This window comes from Chlorocebus sabaeus, chromosome 10 (assembly GCF_047675955.1).
Source record: "Chlorocebus sabaeus isolate Y175 chromosome 10, mChlSab1.0.hap1, whole genome shotgun sequence".
NCBI classification, from domain to species: domain Eukaryota; kingdom Metazoa; phylum Chordata; class Mammalia; order Primates; family Cercopithecidae; genus Chlorocebus; species Chlorocebus sabaeus.
Genome location: NC_132913.1, coordinates 88,953,346 through 88,973,976, shown reverse-complemented (window position 1 = coordinate 88,973,976; position 20,631 = coordinate 88,953,346). Strand labels below are relative to the sequence as shown.

Below are 20,631 nucleotides of genomic sequence, written 5' to 3'. Positions count from 1 at the left end.
TCTGATGGCGAGTGATGATGAGCATTTTTTCATGTGTCTGTTGGTGGTATGAATGTCTTCTTTTGCGAAGTGTCTATTCATATCCTTTGCCCACTTTTTGATGGGGTTGTTCGTTTTTTTCTTGTAAATTTGTTTGAGTTCTTTGTAGGTTCTGGATATTAGCCCTTTGTCAGATAAGTAGATTGCAAAAATTTTCTCCCATTCTGTAGGTTGCCAGTTCACTCTGATGGTAGTTTCTTTTGCTGTGCAGAAGCTCTTTAGTTTAATTGGATCCCATTTGTCAATTTTGGCTTTTGTTGCCATTGCTTTTGGTGTTTTAGACATGAAGTCCTTGCTCATGCCTATGTCCTGAAAGATATTACCTAGGTTTTCTTCTAGGGTTTTTATGGTTTTAGGTCTAACACTTAAGTCTCTAATCCATCTTGAATTAATTTCCGTATAAGGAGTAAGGAAAGGATCCAGTTTCAGCTTTCTACTTATGGCTAGCTGATTTTCCCAGCACCATTTATTAACTAGGGAATCTTTTCCCCATTTCTTGTTGTTTTTGTCAGGTTTGTCAAAGATCAGATGGTTGTAGATGTGTGGTATTATTTCTGAGGGCTCTGTTCTGTTCCATTGGTCTATGTCTCTGTTTTGGTACCAATACCATGCTGTTTTGGTTACTGTAGCCTTGTAGTATAGTTTGAAGTCAGGTAGCGTGATGCCTCCAGCTTTGTTCTTTTGGCTTAGGATTGTCTTGGCAACATGGGCTCTTTTTTGGTTCCATATGAACTTTAAAGAAGTTTTTTCCAATTCTGTGAAGAAACTCATTGGTAGCTTAATGGGGATGGCATTGAATCTATAAATTACCTTGGGCAGTGTGGCCATTTTCATGATATTGATTCTTCCTATCCATGAGCATGGTATGTTCTTCCATTTGTTTGTGTCCTCTTTTATTTCACTGAGCAATGGTTTGTAGTTCTCCTTGAAGAGTTCCTTCACATCCCTTGTAAGTTGGATTTCTGGGTATTTTATTCTCTTTGAAGCAATTGTGAATGGGAGTTCATTCACAATTTGGCTCTGTCTGTTATTAGTGTATAAGAATACTTCTGGTTTTTGCACATTGATTTTGTATCTGAGACTTTGCTGAAGTTGCTTATCAGCTTAAGGAGATTTTGGGCTGCAACCATGGGGTTTTCTAATTATACAATCATGTCATCTGCAAACAGGGACAGTTTGACTTCTTCTTTTCCTAACTGAATACCCTTTATTTCTTTCTCTTACCTGACTGCCCTAGCCAGAACTTCCAAAACTATGTTGAATAGGAGTGGTGAGAGAGGGCATCCCTGTCTTGTGCCAGGTTTCAAAGGGAATGCTTCTAGTTTTTGCCCATTCAGTACGATAATGGCTGTGGGTTTGTCATAAAAAGCTCTTATTATTTTGAGATACGTTCCATCAATACCAAATTTGTTGAGAGTTTTTAGCATGAAGGGCTGTTGAATTTTGTCAAAGGCCTTTTCTGCATCTATTGAGATAATCGTGGTTTTTGTCTTTGGTTCTGTTTATATGCTGGATTATGTTTATTGATTTGCATATGTTGAACCAGGCTTGCATCCCAGAGATGAAGCCCAGTTGATCATGGTGGATAAGCTTTTTGATGTGCTGCTGGATTCAGTTTGCCAGTATTTTATTGAGGATTTTTGCATCGATGTACATCAGGGATATTTATCTAAAATTCTCTTTTTTTGTTTTGTCTCTGCCAGGCTTTGGTATCAGGATGATGTTGGCCTCAAAAATGAGTTAGGTAGGATTCTCTCTTTTTTTATTGATTGGAATAGTTTCAGAAGGAATGGTACCAGCTCCTCCTTGTACCTCTGGTAGAATTCGGCTGTGAATCCGTCTGGTCCTGGACTTTTTTTGGTTGGTAGGCTATTAATTATTGCCTCAATTTCAGAGCCTGTTATTGGTCTATTCAGTGATTCAACTTCTTTCTGGATTAGTCTTGGGAGAGTGTATGTGTCCAGGAATGTATCCATTTCTTCTAGGTTTCTAATTTATTTGCGTAGAGGTGTTTATAGTATTCTCTGATGGTAGTTTGTATTTCTTTGGGGTTAGTGGTGATATCCCCTTTATCATTTTTTATTGCCTCTATTTGATTCTTCTGTCTTTTCTTCTTTATTAGTCTTGCTAGCGGTCTATCAATTTTGTTGATCTTTTCAAAAAACCAGCTCCTGGATTCATTGATTTTTTGAAGGATTTTTTGTGTCTCTATCTCCTTCAGTTCTGCTCTGATCTTAGTTATTTCTTGCCTTCTGCTAGCTTTTGAATTTATTTGCTCTTGCTTCTCTAGTTATTTTAATTGTGATGTTAGGGTGTCAGTTTTAGATCTTTCCCACTTTCTCTTGTGGGCATTTAGTGCTATAAATTTCTCTCTACACACTGCTTTAAATGTGTCCCAGAGATTCTGGTATGTTGTATCTTTGTTCTCGTTGGTTTCAAAGAACATTTTTATTTCTGCCTTCATTTCATTATGTACCCAGTAGTCATTCAGGAGCAGGTTGTTCAGTTTCCATATAGTTGAGCAGTTTTGATTGAGTTTCTTAGTCCTGAGTTCTAGTTTGATTGCACTGTGGTCTGGGAGACAGTGTGTTATAATTTGTGTTCTTTTACATTTGCTGAGGACTGCTTTACTTCCAACTATGTGGTCAATTTTGGAATAAGTGTGATGTGGTGCTGAGAAGAATGTATGTTCTGTTGATTTGGGGTGGAGAGTTCTGTAGATGTCTGTTAGGTCTGCTTGCTGCAGAGCTGAATTCCATTCCTGGATATCCTTGTTAACTTTCTATCTCGTTGATCTGTCTAATGTTGACAGTGGGGTGTTAAAGTCTCCCATTATTATTGTATGGGAGTCTAAGTCTCTTTGTAAGTCTCTAAGGACTTAGTTTATGAATCTGGGCATTCCTGTATTGGGTGCATATATATTTAGGATAGTTAGCTCTTCTTGTTGAATTGATCCCTTTACCATTATGTAATGGCCCTCTTTGTCTCTTTTGATCTTTGTTGGTTTAAAGTCTGTTTTATCAGAGACTAGGATTGCAACCCCTGCCTTTTTTTGTTTTCCATTTGCTTGGTAGATCTTCCTCCATCCCTTTATTTTGAGCCTATGTGTGTGTCTGCATGTGAGATGGGTCTCCTGAATACAGCACACTGATGGGTCTTGACTCTTTATCCGATTTGCCTGTCTGTGTCTTTTAATTGGACTATTTAGTGCATTTACATTTAAGGTTAATATTGTTATGTGTGAACTTGATCCTGTCCTTATGATATTAGCTGGTTATTTTGCTCATTAGTTGTTGCAGTTTCTTCCTAGCATTGATGGTCTTTACATTTTAGCATGTTTTTGCAATGGCTGGTACTGGTCGTTCCTTTCCATGTTTAGTGCTTCCTTCAGGATCTGTTGTAGGGCAGGCCTGGTGGTGACAAAATCTCTCAGAAATTTGCTTTTCTGTAAATGATTTTATTTCTCCTTCAGTTATGAAACTTAGGTTGACTGGATATGAAATTCTGAGTTGAATATTCTTTTCTTTAAGAATGTTGAATATTGGCCCCCACTCTCTTCTGGCTTGTAGAGTTTCTGCCAAGAGATCTGCTGTTAGTCTGATGGGCTTCCCTTTGTGGGTAACTCGGCCTTTCTCTCTGGCTGCCCTTAACATTTTTTCCTTCATTTCAACTTTGGTGAATCTGACAATTATATGTCTTGGAGTTGCTCTTCTTGAGGAGTATCTTTGTGGCATTCTCTGTATTTCCTGAATTTAAATGTTGGCCTGCCTTGCTAGGTTGGGGAAGTTCTCCTGGATAATATCCTGCAGAGTATTTTCCAACTTGGATCCATTCTCCACTTCACTTTCAGGCACACCAATCAGACATAGATTTGGTCTTTTCACATAGTCCCATATTTCTTGGAGGCTTTGTTCATTTCTTTTTACTCTTTTTTCTCTAAACTTTTCTCGCTTCATTTCATTCATTTGATCTTCAATCACTGATACTCTTTCTTCCAGTTGATCAAGTAGGTTACTGCAGCTTGTGCATTTGTCATGTAGTTCTCGTGTCATGGTTTTCATCTCTATCAGTTCGTTTATGGACTTCTCTGCATTGATTATTCTAGTTATCCATTTTTCCATTCTTTCTTCAAGATTTTTAGTTTCTTTGCACTGGGTACGTAGTTCCTCCTTTAGCTCTGAGAAGTTTGATCAACTGAAGCCTTCTTCTCTCAACTCGTGAAAGTCATTCTCCGTCCAGCTTTGTTCTGTTGCTGGCAATGAGCTGCATTCCTTTGGAGGGGGAGATGCATTCTGATGTTTTGAATTTCCAGCTTTTCTGCACTGCTTTTTCCACATCTTTGTGGTTTTATCTGCCTTTGGTCTTTGATGATGCTGATGTACTGATTGGGTTTTGGTGTGAGTGTCCTTTCTGTTTGTTAGTTTTCCTTCTAACAATCAGGACCCTCAGCTGCAGGTCTGTTGGAGTTTGCTTGAGGTCCACTCCAGACCCTGTTTGCCTGGGTATCAGCAGTGGAGGCTGCAGAAGATAGAATATTGCTGGACGGCAAGTTTTGCTGTCTGATTCTTGCTCTGGAAGCTTCGTCTCAGAGGTGTACCCAGCCATGTGAGGTGTGAGGTGTCAGTCTGCACCTAGTGGGGGATGTCTCCCAGTTAGGCTACTTAAGGGTCAGGGACCCACTTGAGTATGTAGTCTGTCCGTTCTCAGATCTCAAGCTCCATGCTGGGAGAACCACTGCTCTCTTCAAAGCTGTCAGACGGGGTCATTTACATCTGACAAGGTTTCTGCTGCTTTTTGTTTAGCAATGCCCTGTCCCCAGAGGTGGAATCTACAGAGGCAGGCAGGCCTCCTTGAGCTGTGGTGGGCTCCACCCAGTTTGAGCTTCCCGGTGGCTTTGTTTACCTACTTAAGCCTCAGCAATGGCGGGCACAACTCTCCCAGCCTCGCTGTCCCCTTGCAGTGAGATCTCAGACTGCTGTGCTAGCAATGAGGGAGTCTCTGTGGGCATGGGACCCTCTGGGCCAGGCGTGGGATATAATCTCTGGTGTGCTATTTCCTAAGACCCTTGGTAAAGTGCAGTGTTAGGGTGGGAATTACCCGATTTTCCAGGTGTTGTGTGTCTCAGTTTCCCTTGGCTAGGAAAAGGAATTCTCTTCCCCCTTGCGCTTCCCAGGTGAGGCAATGCCTCACCCTGCTTCAGCTCTCACTGGTCGGGCTGCACCCACTGACCAGCACTGACTGTCCTGTCCAACACGACCTAGAGAGGTGAACCCGGTACCTCAGTTGAAAATGCAGAAATCACCTGTCTTCTGTGTCGCTCACGCTGGGAGCTGGAGGCTGGAGCTGTTCCTATTTGGCCATCTTGGGCGCCCCCGCTGTGGATTATTTTTTCTTCCTCCCTGTTTTGTCTTCTTTTCTTCAGCTCCGGGATTGAGTACAGTTGATGCTTAGACAACACAGGCACTGAGGCACTGACCCCCACTCTGCAGTCAAAACTCTGACTTCCCCAGTCAGTAGACTACTAATAGTCTACTATTGACTAGAATATTTACCAATAACATAAACAGTTGATTGACACATATTTTGTATGTTATATTTTATATATTGTATTCTTATAATACCGCAACTAGAGAAAAGAAAATGTGAAGAAAATCATAGGGAAAAGAAAGCATATTTATTGTTCATTAAGTGGAAGAGGATCATCATAAAGGTCTTCATTCTTGTTTTCACATTGAGCAGGCTGAGAAAGAAGAGAGGTTGGTCTTGCTGTCTCAAAGGTGGGAGAGGAGGTAGTAGTGGAGGAGGTAGAAGGAGAGGCAGGCACATTGGGTCTAACTTTTATTGAAAAGAAAAACCATGTTTAAGTGGACTCATGCAGCTCAAACCATGTTGTTCAAGGGTCAACTGTATTTTGCAATTTCATTGCATTTTTCTTCTTTCTTGTTTTGGAGATTATACACTACTCTTTTTAAAAATGGCTATCATGGAAATTTTGTATGCTTATCAAATCTGATGTTTAACAGTACCCTCATCCTTCATCTTTCTCCTGGGAAGAGCAAGGATCTTAGAAACTTTAATTCCATTTGTCACCCTCAACTAATATGTTATTATTGTCTCTTTTTTTTGTATTTTTAATTCCCCTGAGTTGTAATTTGTATTTATTTAATATAGTCTATATTTGTTTAGTTTACCTACATATTTGCCACTTTAACTTTTCTTACAGCTCAGATCATCCTCCTGGGGTCAGTTACCTTCTGTCAGAACTATTTATTTAGAATTATTTTTCCTGTGAGAGTTAATTGGTGACATAATTATTTTGTTTGCCTGGTCTTTTTTTTTTTTTTTTCCTTGTTCTGTAGGGAATTTTTTTTTTTTTTTTTTTTTTAATACTTTAAGTTCTGGGATACATGTGTAGAATGGGCAGGTTTGTTACATAGATATACACGTGCCATGGTGGTTTGCTGCACCCATCATACCGTCACCTACATTAGGTATTTCTCCTAATGCTATCCCTCCCTTATCCCCCCACCCCTTGATAGGCCCCTCCCTGTGTGATGTTCCCCTCCCTGTGTCCATGTGTTCTCATTTTTCAACTCCCACTTATGAGTGAGAACATGTGGTGTTTGGTTTTCTGTTTTGTTAGTTTGAAGGTCTTTATGCCATTCTCATTTTTGAATGAAAATTTTATTGAGTATAGAATTGTAAATTTGCAGTTATTTTCTGAAGTATCATTTCACTATCTCTTAGCATCCATATTTGTTGAAGAGAAGTCACTTGTCAGTCTGTCACCTTTGAAAATAATGTGTCTTCCTCTCTGTGTGTATGTTATAAATGTTTTTCTTCTAATTTCACTCTGATGTGTCTGTATTTGGGTTTCTGTATATTATGTTCGGATTTATTGGCTGCTTAACCTGGATTGTTGATGTTCATTAGTTATGAAAAATCATTAGTTAATGTTTCTTTCTTTCTTTCTTTTTTTTTTTTTTTTTGAGACAGAGTCTCACTCTGTCACCCAGGCTGGAGTGCAGTGGCACAATCTCGGCTCACTGCAACCTCCACCTCCTGGGTTCAAGCGATTCTCTTGCCTCAGCTTCCTGAGTAGCTGGGATTACAGGTGCGTGACACCATGCCCAGCTAATTTTTGTATTTTTATTTTTGTATTTTTAGTAGATACAGGGTTTCATCATGTTGGTCAGACTGGTCTCGAATTCCTGACCTCATGATTCACCCACCTTGACCTCCCAAAGTGCTGGGATTACAGGCATGAGCCACTATGCCTGGCTAGCTAATATTTCTTAAAATAGTGCCTCTCTGCTCCATTTTCTTAATCCTTTATTTCCTTTCCTTGGACTCTGGTTAACTTATGTTAGGTATTCTTACACTATCTTCCATGTCTTTTAACCTATAAAAAATACTTTTCATCACTTTGTCTCTCTGCCTTGCATTCTACATAATTCTTGTGATCTTTATTTTGTTTTATTATTATTAGTTTTATTGAGACAGGGTCTCTCTCTGTCACCCACACTGGAGGGCAGTGGCACTATCACGGCTTACTGAAACCTCAACCTTCTGAGCTCAAGTGATCCTCCTATCTCAGCCTCCTGAGTAACTGGGACTAAAGATGTGCACTACTATGCTTGGCTACTTTTCATATTTTTTTGTAGAGACGGGATTTTGCCATGTTGCCAAGGCTAGTATCAAATGCCTGGGCTGGAGCAATTCACCTGCCTTGGCCTCCCAAAGTGCTGGGATTCCTTAATTCTGGTTCATTAATTCTCCAGAGCTGCATCAGATTTGTGGTTGAGTTGATATAGTGTTTTTATTCAATTGTTTTAGTTATCATTTCTACAAGTTGTTCCTTGTTTAGGTTTGTTAAATCATTTTTAGTTTTCTGTGCCAGGAGTATATTTTCAGCTTGGTTTTTGTTCCTTTAAACATAGTAAACATAGCTCGTTAAAATTCCAATATTTAAAGTTTTTTGGGGGCCTATTTTTGCTATTCTCATTTGTGGCGCTTTGTTTCCATGCTGACTGAGTTATTTTTGACTGTTAACTGCTCGTTTTCCTTGGAAAATTATTTGTGGAACTTCTTTGAGGTCTAGGATGAAAGCAGTAGCTCTACGAAAGATTTGTGTTTCTTCTAAGGCAACCGAGTCCACTACCAGTTTGGGACAGTTTTAAACTAAATTCCACTTGAGATATTTTTTAAAATTTAAGTTGACCTGTTTATTTGTTTATGTTATGACAAAATATACATAATATAAAGTTTACCATGTAAACCATTTTACGTGTCTGGCTCGAAATTTTTTATAAGATGCAGTTACTGTGACTTTAGGCTGCAATTTCACTGAACCGTTTTTTGTTTATAGCTTATTAGGGACCCCGCACTCTGTTCTACTCAGCAGTACAACTTTCCTTGCAGCCTTCTATAGATACATGATGGGAAAAGGGGTTCTCCATTCACCGAAGCCATGGCCCTTTGGGTTCTCAGCTTTCTGGGAGGACGGTTGGGCAAGGACCGTCTGCTAAATGTATCCTGTCTTGTCTTCTCTCTTCTTTGCCTTTCAAGACCATACAAACTGCAGTTTTAGGTCACCTGATTGGGAAGTGCCCTTAGGGCAAATGTAACTTCAGGGTCTAGTTTACTTCTCTGAGTGTCTGCCAATACTTGGAGTTTCATATGATTACGTCTCACCATTTTATTAACCCTGTTTTGCTTTTAAAATGGTATTTTAAATATTTTACTGAGCATTTGTAGTTTTCTGTTTCCGATAATCCGGATGCCAAATTGTGGAAAAACGGAGCCTGCCCTCTTAACTAGTCTGCTGGCACCCAGGGCTTGCAGATCCCTTTTTTCTCATTTCTTGGGGGAAGACAGTCATCAACATAACTTTAAGAAGGCTGATACAGGCTCTGATGTCAACCATCAGGAGAGACACTGTAGGAAGGCACCTGGATTCTTAGGAGTGGGGAGGCATGACTTTGTTTCTAATTAGCAAGAGAGTGGACAGATACTAAAGGTTACATAATAATGGTACTGTGCTCCAGAGCTCAGGGTTGGGAGAGAGTTTCAAGTTCAGGCAATAGTATATGTGTTATCAAAAAGTTAAAGAACAGAGACTGAAAAGGATATTAGATATTTTTTAGTGTTAGATATTTGGATAACCTGTATTTGGATTATCTGGATTATTTGGATTTCATATTGGGTAGTTGATTATCTTTGATAGTGTAATTTCAATAGAGTATTAAGGGTGAACTTTTGTGTAGCGTTAAAAAGAGAATGTAGGCAATGAGTGTTTCCAAAAGATGATAATTGCCATTAGATATAAGCAAGATCTTCATTTTGTTGATATTAATATATATGTGACTGTGAGGTTGAAAGTTACAAAGCTAATGACATATAAAAACGAATCACTAGGTATGCAAATAATGTAATAGTATATAGGATGTATGTGTTCAGAAATATTTAGGCTCAAATTTAATGCTGCTTTTCTTATATATTCTGATATTGAGGTTCCCAGACGTTATGATGATGAGCGGAATAATATTTTATTGGAACTCATACAATATGACAATACAGAAAAACGTGCCTTCTTGTTAGGGAGTGTTCAGGTACACCTTTATGAAGTAATTCAGGTATGTATAAATGATTTTTTTCACCTTGGTATCATGTTGCCAGTTGGTTGTCCAGTTTGTTGTTGTGATTTATTATACTTGACGGGCTTTTTTGTTTATCATCTGCCTTCAAATTCGTGTGCTTAAGAAATAAAATCTCCCTTTGGCTATATATTTTTTAAAAGAGTTGGCTTATAGTAGCATAATGTTTTTAAAAATTTATTTTCCAGCCTGTAATCCCAGCACTTTGGGAGGCCGAGGTGGATAGATCAACTGAGGTTGGGAGTTCGAGACTAGCCTGACCAACATGGAGAAACCGCATCTCTACTAAAAATACAAAATTAGCTGGACATGGTGACGCATGCCTGTAATTCCAGCTACTTGGGAGGCTGAGGCAGGAGAATCTCTTGAACCTGGGAGGCGGAGGTTGCAGCGAGCCGAGATCGTGCCATTGCACTCCAGCCTGGGCAACAAGAGCAATACTCCATCTCAAAAAAAAAATATTTTCCAGAATACATATATATATATGAAATTAAGTAACCACAAAAACCCACACTTAGACTTTTAGGTTGTATCACTAACTAACTTTCTGGAAAATAACATTTCTTGGCCCACTGCAGCCTCCTCCTCCCTGGCTCAAGGGATTCTCCTGCCTCAGTCTCCCCACTATTTGGGACTACAGGTACATGCCACTGCACCTGACTACTCATTGTATTTTTAGTAGAGACAGGGTTTTGCTATGTTGCCCAGGCTGGTCTCATACTCCTGAGCTCAAATAATCTGCCCGCCTCAGCCTCCCAAAGTGTTGGGATTACAGGCCTGAGCCACCGTGCCTGGCTATTTAAATTTGCAAATAAAAGTTGCATATATTTATCATGTACAGAATGATGTTTTGAAATATGTATACATTGTAGAATGGCTAAATAGAGTTATACATGTTTTATTATGTTTCTGAAATGTCTTAAGACATGACTGAAGCCGCAAACTCTGTCTCTTAGTTGGCAACACAAATTTTGGTTTAGTTCTTTCATCCTCAGCTGGGCTGCTTACAGACTTCCTTGTGCATGTGTCTTTTAGGGGTTAGCCAAAGATTTGGGCAGAGTTTATATACAGATTTTGTGGTTGCTTCCCTCTTGTTTTCTCCTTTCTAGGAGTCCTTTTCACTTTCCAACAGCTCATTTTGTGGTTGTGTTGAACTCAGAGTCAAGAACTTGTTGATTAGTGAATAAGTATAAACAACCTAAAGTATTTTCAGGAATATTTTTTGTTGCATACAGCAAGGAAGTCTTCAAAGACTAATGGGGTTATGTCAACAGCCAGATTGCAGGGACTCCTATTGGCCAACTTCAGAATAACTTGAACATAGATAATTACAACATTCTGAATAAAGGAAAATTCATGACTCCGTGATAATCTTCAAAAAAGAAAAGAGGTGGCATATGAAGAAAAAGGAAATTTTTAAAACAAAAGAATACCAGTTTATGAATGTGGAAGTAATGAAAGAATTACAAATTATTGTTTTTGCAACTCTTTATAATGAATGATTAATTCAGTCAATATTTAGTAATGGCACCAAAAACCATTAGGAAAAAGGTTATTGGGAAGCAAGATATTTGCATGGCGCCATAGTAACAGTGCAGGGGAAATGTTCCTCTACAATAGAGAGATGTGGTAGTTGCCACTTTAACCAAGAGCTCGAATTTAGCTTAATGAATTCTGGATAACTCAGCATCACGTACTTCCTGTAGTGATACAATGTGATGTACACAACATTATCTGTGACTTATCGTCATCAGAAATGTTTAACCTGGCTGGCTGTGGTGGCTCAGGCCTGTAATCCCAACACTTTGGGAGACTAAAGTGGGAGAGTTGTTGAGGCCAGGAGTTGGAGACCAGTCTGGCAACATAGCAAGACCCTGTCTCTACACACAGAATTAGCCAGGTGTGGTGGCATGTGCCTATAGTCCAAGTGACTTGGGAGGTTGAGGCAGAAGGATCGATTGGGTCCGGGAGTTCAAGACTGCAGTGAGCTATGATCGTGCTACTGCACTCCAGCCTGGGTGACAGAGCAAGACCCTGCCTCAAAAACAAAAAACAAAAAACAAAAAAAGTTTAACCCAAATCTAATCAAGCTGAGTGTAGAACTAACTTCAAGTTTACGGGAATTTAGTAAGTAGGGAAAAAGTTAAACAATACCTTAAGATAAGTACAGAAATGGGACATACCTGTGTAGATTCTTTAAATAGCTGTGATCATTTAAAAAAAAAAAATGCACCAAAGATGGAAGAAACTGTTCTAGATTTAAAGAGATACAACCAATTTGACTTAATACAGATTTGAAAAAGTTATAAAAGACTCTCTTGGGAGCCAGGCATGGTGGTTCATACCTGTGATTCCAGGACTTTGGGAAGCTGAGGGAGGTGGATTGCTTGAGCCCAGGAGTTTGAGACCAGCCTGGGGAACATGGTAAAACCCCTTCTCTAAAACAAACAAACAAACAAAAAAACCCCCAAAACCCACAAAACCCACAAAAAAACACCCACAAAAAATTAGCCAGGCATGGTGACACCTGCCTGTAGTCCCAGCTACATGCGGGGCTGAGGCAGGAGAATCACGTAAGCCCAGTGAGGTCGAGGCTGCAGTGAGCCATGATTGCACCACTGCACCCCAGCCTGGGCAACAGAGTGAGACCCTGTCTCAAAAAAGAAAACATAAACATAAATAAAAGACATTCTTGGGACAATTAGGAAAATTTAATAAATATTTACTGAATATTAGAAAAAATTCTAGAATTGTTAATTTTCTTGGGTATAATACTGATATTGTAGATATATAAGTATGAATATTCTTATTTTTACAGTATCCAAGGTAAAGTTTTAAAATTGGGAATGAAGAGTAATGATGATTGCAAGTTATAAATAGATCAGCAAACATATATCTATACACACACACAGAGATTTTAAAAAATGGCACAATGTTAAACAATTTTAACAGTTGTTAAACAAATATTTGAATTTCTTTACTCCTTCATGGAGTGTATTTATTGGAGTCTTTTGAGTGGTTTGTGTGTTTGAAAATTTTCATGATAAGAACTTGGGGAAAATCAGATAAATTTCTAATACATAGAAAGAGATGAAGAAGGAGATAAACATATGGAGTAATGCCTAAATATAAGCAACCAGAGAGTCTCAAAAATATTTTGGGAGAAGATCTTTGGAAATGACTAAAGTTCCTTTGACTATGGCAATTTAGGCATCAAAATATGTGACATTACATATTAGTTAATTTTTGTTGAAGAAAATGTAGAAACTTAGATACTTAGACTAGAAGCATATATGCAGACTTTTCAATATTTATTTTTATAAGATCAATAATATGCTAATATTGTAAAATACAAAGGTAAATTTTTTAAAATTCAAAAATCACCCATCATTCCACAATTCTAATATAATGTTTCATTATTCAGAGTTTCTTTCCAATTCTTTCTTATAAACATAAACAGAAAAATAGAAAATATAAAGAGACCCAAATGCGTATTCTGGAACTGAAAAGTAAAATATCTGAAATTAAAAATTTGCGGATTGGGCTCAACAGCAGAATGGAGGTGCTAGAGGGAAGACTATTGTTTTCTTATAACTTTCTTTAAAATTTGTGTGACTATTTAAAGTAAAAATTATAACCTGATCTGTGCAGTTTATAATGTTTGGAGAGGTAATGCATATGACAACCATAGCGTATAGCATAGGGAGAAGATGAGGTCTAAAGGAGTTTTATAATACAAGATTTTTGCATTTTCTCTGTTTTATTATAATAAACATAGAGTTCAAGTTCAAGTCTTTATGTTGCTGCTTGTTGCCATCTTCTGTCTCCTCCCTCTCCCTCAAGAAAAAATGATTATCTAAAACTTTGTATTTATTATTCCCTTATTTTTTCATAACTTTACTACTTATGTATGATTGTAGAAATATTACTTTATATTTCTAAATATAGTATGTTTCTAATATTAATACACTTAGCTAGTCTTAATTTTTTGCTGCTGTATAAATTTCCATATGGATATATTCCTGTTTGCCCATAAATTAATTTTTTAGCTGATTATTTATTTTTAATTGACAAATACTGCATATATTTATGGGGTACAATGTGATGTTTTGATCTATGTATACACTGAAAAAGGTTCAATCAAACCAATTAATATTTCCATCACCTCACCAACTTATCTTTTTTTATAATGAGGATGATGAAAATCTATTTTATTCAGCAATTTTGAAACATACAATAAGTTATTATTAACCAGGCAGTGCAGTAGATCACTAGAACCTGCTCCTCCAGTCTAACTTTATACACATCCCCCCTTTCTCCATTCCTACCCCTACTCCCCAGCCTCTGGTAACCACCTTTCTACTGTTTCTATGAGATTGACTTGTTTAGATTCCACAGATAAGTGAGATCATACAGTGTTTGTCTTTCTGTGCCTGGCTTATTTCACTCAGCGTAAGATTCTCCAGTTTCATCCATGTCACAAATGACAGAATTTCTTTTTATTTTAAAGCTACATAGTATTCCATTGCATGTAGGTATATACACCACATACTCATCTGTTCATTTGGTGATGGACACTAGGTTGCTTCCATATCTTGGCTATCGTGCTGACATGAGTGCAGATATCTCTTTGACATACTGATTTCAATTCCTTTAAATGTATACTCAGAAGTGGGATTGCTGGATCATATAGTAATGATATTTTTAATTTTTTGAGTAACACCCATAGTATTTTCCAGAATGTCTGTATGGGTTAAATATCACTTATCTGAAAAAGCTTGGGACCAGAGGCATTTTGGACTTCTAATTTTTTTTTTTTTTATTTTGGAATATTTGCATACACATAATGAGATAGCTTGGGGATGAGACCCAATTCTAAACATGAAGTTCATTTATGTTTCATATACATATTATACACATAGCCTAGTGGTAATTTTATATAATATTTTAAATAATTTTGTGCATGAAACAAAGTCTTCTTTGTATATTGATTGTGACTTGTCACATAGGCCAGGTATGGAATTTTTTACTTCTGGTGTCATTTTGGCACTCAAAAAGTTTCTGGAAAATTGTGGACCTACTCATAACAGCAGAGATGACTAGATATTGAGCAAGGATACCAAAGGTTAACGTGGTTTGAAAGATCCAGCCATCCCTGAGAGATGAGAGAAGTACTCAGTTCTATCAGGAGTCAGCTTATCATGTAGAATTATGTTTAAGTAACCCCTCTCTCAGGAGGGTGCAAGGTTAAAGGTAACCAGGCCCATGCATGTTTGTGTCTTTCGACAATGTCAGGCTTTTATTAATGCTATTTCAATCACAAAAGCCACAAGCTACATGGAGTTCCCAAGGAGCCAGTTCTCCTTAGTACCTCCCGTTCACTTGGCATGCCATGGGCACACAGGCTCAGGCCACTCCACAAGTCAGTCCATATTGCAAACATACCTAATAGTACACTTAATATGTAAACATTACATTCCACAACAAAGTAACATTTAATATCAAGAGGAAAAAGAAATAGGAGAAAAGGTTAATGAACTGGCCTATGGGGAGCAAAGAAGACAAAAGGAGCCCTGGTCTGGGCTGGGCAGTCCATCAGTTTTGCAAGGAGGAGTCTGAGGTTGCAGAACCTTCAGTGGTAGAAGTCAAGTTCTTATCACAAGTGGCTGTTAGATGGTGTCAGTTAAGATGGCTGTTTTGAGCTGCTGAAAGCCTAATCTTTTATAGTCACAGAGTCCTCTGCTGAAAACAGATAGTGGAAGAGTGTGCTTTTTTCTGTCCTTATCTGATTGAACGTAGTCTTTATTTTTTTATTTGTGCATTAAACGAAACATCTTATCCTTATTGGCAAAGTGCCCTATAAAATATAAAATGGAGTCTTTTTTTAAGATGGAGTTAGTTATGTCAAGGATGCTCAATACACCCTCAAAAACAATGTAGGCATGGCAGTTCCTCTAAGACTTTCAAAAAGGTGAACTGTAACTTAGCAGAACATTTTTGTCTACAACATAATATAAATACATTTATTTCTGTTACTTGAATTTGGAATTTTTATTTTCTTCTTTTGAACATTCCTTATGTTTGTACTTTGGCTATTAGGTTCATATGTGCATTTGAAAAATTATTACCTGATTTGTGGTTTAGATCAGTGGTCCCCAACCTTTTTGGCACCAGGGATGATTTTTGTGGAAGCAAATTTTTCCACAGACCAGCGTGGGGAGGGTGGGTCGAGATGGTTCAAGTGCATTACATTTATTGTGCACTTTATTTCTATTATTATTACATTGTAATATATAGTGAAATAACTATACAACTAACTCACCAGAACGTAGAATCAGTGGGAGCCCTGAGCTTGGTTTCCTGCAACTAGACAGTCCCATCTGGGGATGATGGGAGGCAATGACAGATCATCAGGCATTAGGTTCTCATAAGGAACTCGCAACCTAGATCCCTTGCACGCACAGTTCACAATAGGGTTCGTGCTCCTGTGAGAATCTAATGCCCCCACTGATCTGGCAGGGAGTGAAGCTCAGGCAGTAATGTGAGTGATGGGAAGTGGCTGTAAATACAGATGAAGCTTTGCTCGCTTGCCCATCACTCATTTCCTGCTGTGCAGCCCAGTTCCTAATGGGCCATGGACCAGTACCACTCCATAGTCTAGGGGTTGGGGACCCTTGGTTTAGATAATATACAGGGTAATACATGAGTAATTCTATATTTAAAATCTTTTATTTTATTTTTTCTAGAAAGGGTGCTTCATTGAAGAAGTCCAAGTGTTGCATAGAAACGTAGTAAGGACTTTCCTGAAACTTCTTAAGTTTTATGTGCATGTAATATTTTCTTAACATTTCATGTAACTTTACTCTGATATTATTTGTAGACTACAAGTTTTTTATTCTTTTAGTTACTGTACCAGTCACTGTTTGAAATAGTAGAAATGTATGAAATAGGAAGTACAATATTTACTAACAAAAATCTCCTCTTCCTCCTCCTCCTCTTTTTTTTTTTTTTTTTTTTTTTTTTTGCTAAATGGTGATAAAGAAAATTAGAAATCATTGGGTAAGAGAGTAGAATGCCTCTGGCTGCTGCCTTGACTGCATAGCCTCAGGAGCCTCACTTGCTAAATTGAGGAAGTATTATTTTTTTCTCTGGGGAGTTTCTAAAGAGTTGTTTACAGTTCTTAATTTAATTTCTTTTTAAGTCCTTAAAATTAGTAGTTAGATTAATTGATCTTTCTATTCAGAGAGACTTTTGCTGCCAGTGGCCAAAACAGGGGCCAGGAACATAAAAAACAGAATGATGGACACTTGACTTTATTACCTCTCATGCCCTCCTTTATTTCACATATAAGCAACCTGGGTTTCAGAGAAGTGAAATCACTTGTCTAAATCAAAATTTTATCTGAAACTGGGACTGGAGGTAAGAGGAGTGTTAGTAAATATTTAAAAATATACATGCATGAATGTATATTTATTCATATACATGTATGAATCTACATGTATATATATGTATGTCAGTGTCTCAGTGTAATCCTAGTAACAATTAGAAGTTGATATTTTCCATATTTTAATTGTATAATACTACTTAACTTTAACATAAAAGGTTTTAACATTTTAGGAACTCAATAAATTCTTCTGTAGGAGTTCCTTGTGTAAATGCTTTTTTAAAAGTCGGGAAGTTCATACTTTGGCTTTTCTAACTTACAGATTTGTAAAGTAAAAATATCACTTTTTGTCACTTCTTCATTAAAATATCATCCTGATCAAACAATAAAATTTGCCACATGTTTAGTTTGTCTGCAGGCTGGAGGTGGAATTTATGTTCTCCTATGGAAACTTTGGTTATGGATTTTCACATCAGGTTAGTTCCCCGCTTTTAAAAGATTATTCTGTTGTAACTCTTCAGTAAAATCATCCTCTTCTGAGGCTTTATTTCAGTTTGATCAATTATTTAAAATAAATATTTTTAAAAGATGCTTCTTTACCTCCCGATCTTGGGGTATGTGGGCTTTTTTTCAGCCTAAAGAAAGATGAGACTTTACTATGATTTGTTTATACATTTTAAAGCAATGATATTTTATTTGACATGTCTTTATTATAAAACTTGATTTTAGGCTAGGCGTGGTGGCTCACACCCATAATCCCAACACTTTGGGAGGCCGAGCTGGGTGAATCACCTGAGGCTGGGAGTTCAAGACCAGCCTTTCCAACACGGCGAAACCCTATCTCTACTAAAAATACAAAAATTAACCGGGCATGGTGGCAGGCACCTGTAATCCCAGCTACTCGGGAGACTGGAGCAGGAGAATCACTTGAATCTGGGAGGCGGGAGTTGTAGTGAGCCAAGATGGTACCACAGCACTCCAGCCTGGGCGATAGAGTGAGACTCTGTCTCAAAAAAATAAAATAAAACTTGCTTTTATTTGTGTGTACACATACATATTGATGTAATTTAAGGCACCAATATTCAAGAAATCAGTGTAGATTTCTGCATCTAAAAATAGTTACTAAAAATTGAGTAATTGCCTGGCCTAGTGGCTCACACCTGTAATCCTAGCTACTCTGGAGTCTGAAGCAGGAGGATCACATGAGTCAGCCTGGGCAACACAGTAAGATCCTGCTCTGAGAAAACAAAATGGAGTAATTGATCTAATTCAGATAATATTTTGTACTCATATGGTCATTTCCTCCACAGTTATTTCAACTTCTGATGTTATTTGAACTCTCCTTGATTCATCAAGAGAGTAATAAACCCAAAGAAGATATCTTCCTAGTTTTGACTTCCTCCTTTAAATTCACTACCATAGGTCCACATTGCCACAAATACTTTTATGTACTAACCTATATCCTTTTCTTTCATTATGTCCTTAGGCCAGATTCCTAGAAAGGAAATTCTTGTCCAAAACAATGACCTTTTCAAGGAATTGTTCCAGAAAAGTTGTACCAATATATACTGTCATCAAATATTGAAAGAACTCTTAATATTCCTGTGTGTCATCAGTTTTGTGGTATTCAAAAATGCAGTCCTGTTAGTGCTGCTGTTGTGTAGGGGAAATGACCTTTATTTGCATATCATTTTTCACTTTTAGTTTTTCCTTTTTAAAGTTTTGGGTCTTTTTAAATTAGGAATTGAGAGTGAAGCTGTCAGCCTGATTAAACAAGTCTACCAGTATGTTGACTGAGAAATCTCTGTAATATGTTTTAAAATTTTGCCTATATTATAATGATGTTTAATACATTTTGAATCAGAAGTAATATAAGATGAAAGTCACAAGGAACACGCTTTTTTTCCCTTCTCTGCTTTGATTTTTTACTTTTTCTTCTGTTATTTTAAAAATTTCTTATCATAATTAGGCCTTATAGGGACCCCTAATTGTTTACTCCTTTTGTGACAGTTACAGCACATGAGCACCAACTCGAGAGGTAGGTTTTGTGTCTGAACATAAGTATAATATGTAGTAATAGTCATTTTTAAGGAGAGGTATTCTTTTCAGATAAAACTGGGCAAGTATTATTTTATGTAGGTGGAATCTACTAAAAACCGGGAACAAAGGAATTGTACGGAAAAAAATGGGATATATAATAAAAGTTCAAAATAAAAACTTGATTTTATATCTATGAACTTTTCAGTGATATGGTCCCCTACTTAACCTATCGTGATACTGTAAACAGGGCACTATACTGGGGGCAGATAAAGCTACATTCAAGTCCTGACTTTTGCCTATTGTGTAGCCTTGAACGAATTACTGATCTTCAGTATCATCTGTAGAATATGCTTAGTTACTTACCGTATAGGTTTATTGAGATGGTTAAATAAGATTAAAAGTATAATAAAATGCTTGGCAAATATTTAGTACCCAATAAATGTTAATTTTTTCTTTCCTCTCTTAATTCCTTATTTCTTTACATGTCTCATTTAAGGCCTATTTCATACTCCTGGGTTATTCATAGCATTATGGTATTAATATGGTATGGCATTACAATTAGTGAGTTTTAATTGTAACTAAGCAGTGCTAAAATACACTTACATTTTTTTTTTCAGTTAAAACCTCTTCAGAAAATTACTGAACCATCCATGTTTATGAATCCTACACCACCTCCAGAAAGAACAGATCCCGTGACGTAAGTGTTTTAAGTCTCGTTAATATGGTCAGATCATGTGACATTTAAAACAATTTTAATCCGTTTGGTGGAGCATTTTGGTGGAGTTCTTTTAAGAAGTCCCCAGGACATGGCCAAGATGGCGCAGACTCTGAGGTGCAGAGAGTAGTGAATTGTTTTGCTTAATAACAGGGAGAAATTTTTAATTTCTGGGTATAGCCCTGGATAGAGGAGTTGAGGATGTGTGGAGATAAAAGAAGAGAAGGAGTGCCAAATTCATGGCTGAAGGAGGGAAGGGAGGAGTAGCTTAATAAGGAAAGCAGGCTAAGGAGATACCACTTTTGGGAAAAGAGGTGAGAGACTTAACATCAGACTGTCTGATAGTTATCAATTTTCTGCCCTGCAGTATAGTAATGTTACCCTTACCTCCACACCACTCCAACTGCTATAAAATCGTCTGTAAAAAGTCTATGGTAAAAAAAAAAGTCATTAGCAAACCAAAAGTAACTTAAAATATAGTATACTAATCAATCTTGAAATTTCAACAATAAAAATAGATTATAGAAAAATAAGCACCTGAGAAAGAGATTTAATCTATAGTGTTATCCAAGAATAAGAAATGGAAAAAAGCTGAAATGGGATTGAGGGAGTTAGGTATTGAATGGGAAATTGTGTTCTGAAGTGCTTATTTTCCTATAGTCTCACCAACACTGGATATTATCATTAAAATTCTCTATTTGATATTGGTGATTTGTTGAAATAGTAAAGCTGAATTTTTTCTTATGTTTATTTTTCTTCTTCATACATTGATTAAATAAACATTTATTGAATGTCTG

At 37.3% G+C, this 20,631-nt stretch overlaps 1 protein-coding gene across 6 annotated transcripts in view; it reads left to right on the top strand.

Moving 5' to 3' along the window:
- The window catches only part of LOC103217647 (C2 calcium dependent domain containing 6), a 73,925-nt gene that overhangs the window by 27,277 nt on the left and 26,017 nt on the right, over window positions 1–20,631 (top strand). For 4 of the 6 annotated variants that reach the window (XM_038001744.2, XM_038001743.2, XM_038001747.2 and 1 more), the window contains exons 5-8: window positions 9,552–9,674; window positions 16,442–16,525; window positions 17,487–17,555; window positions 19,737–19,816. In XM_038001744.2, coding sequence (XP_037857672.1) covers window positions 9,552–9,674; window positions 16,442–16,525; window positions 17,487–17,555; window positions 19,737–19,816 — 356 coding nt within the window. The remainder of the gene's footprint in view (window positions 1–9,551; window positions 9,675–16,441; window positions 16,526–17,486; window positions 17,556–19,736; window positions 19,817–20,631) is intronic. The other 2 variants (XM_038001746.2, XM_038001745.2) reach the window with 1 other exon arrangement.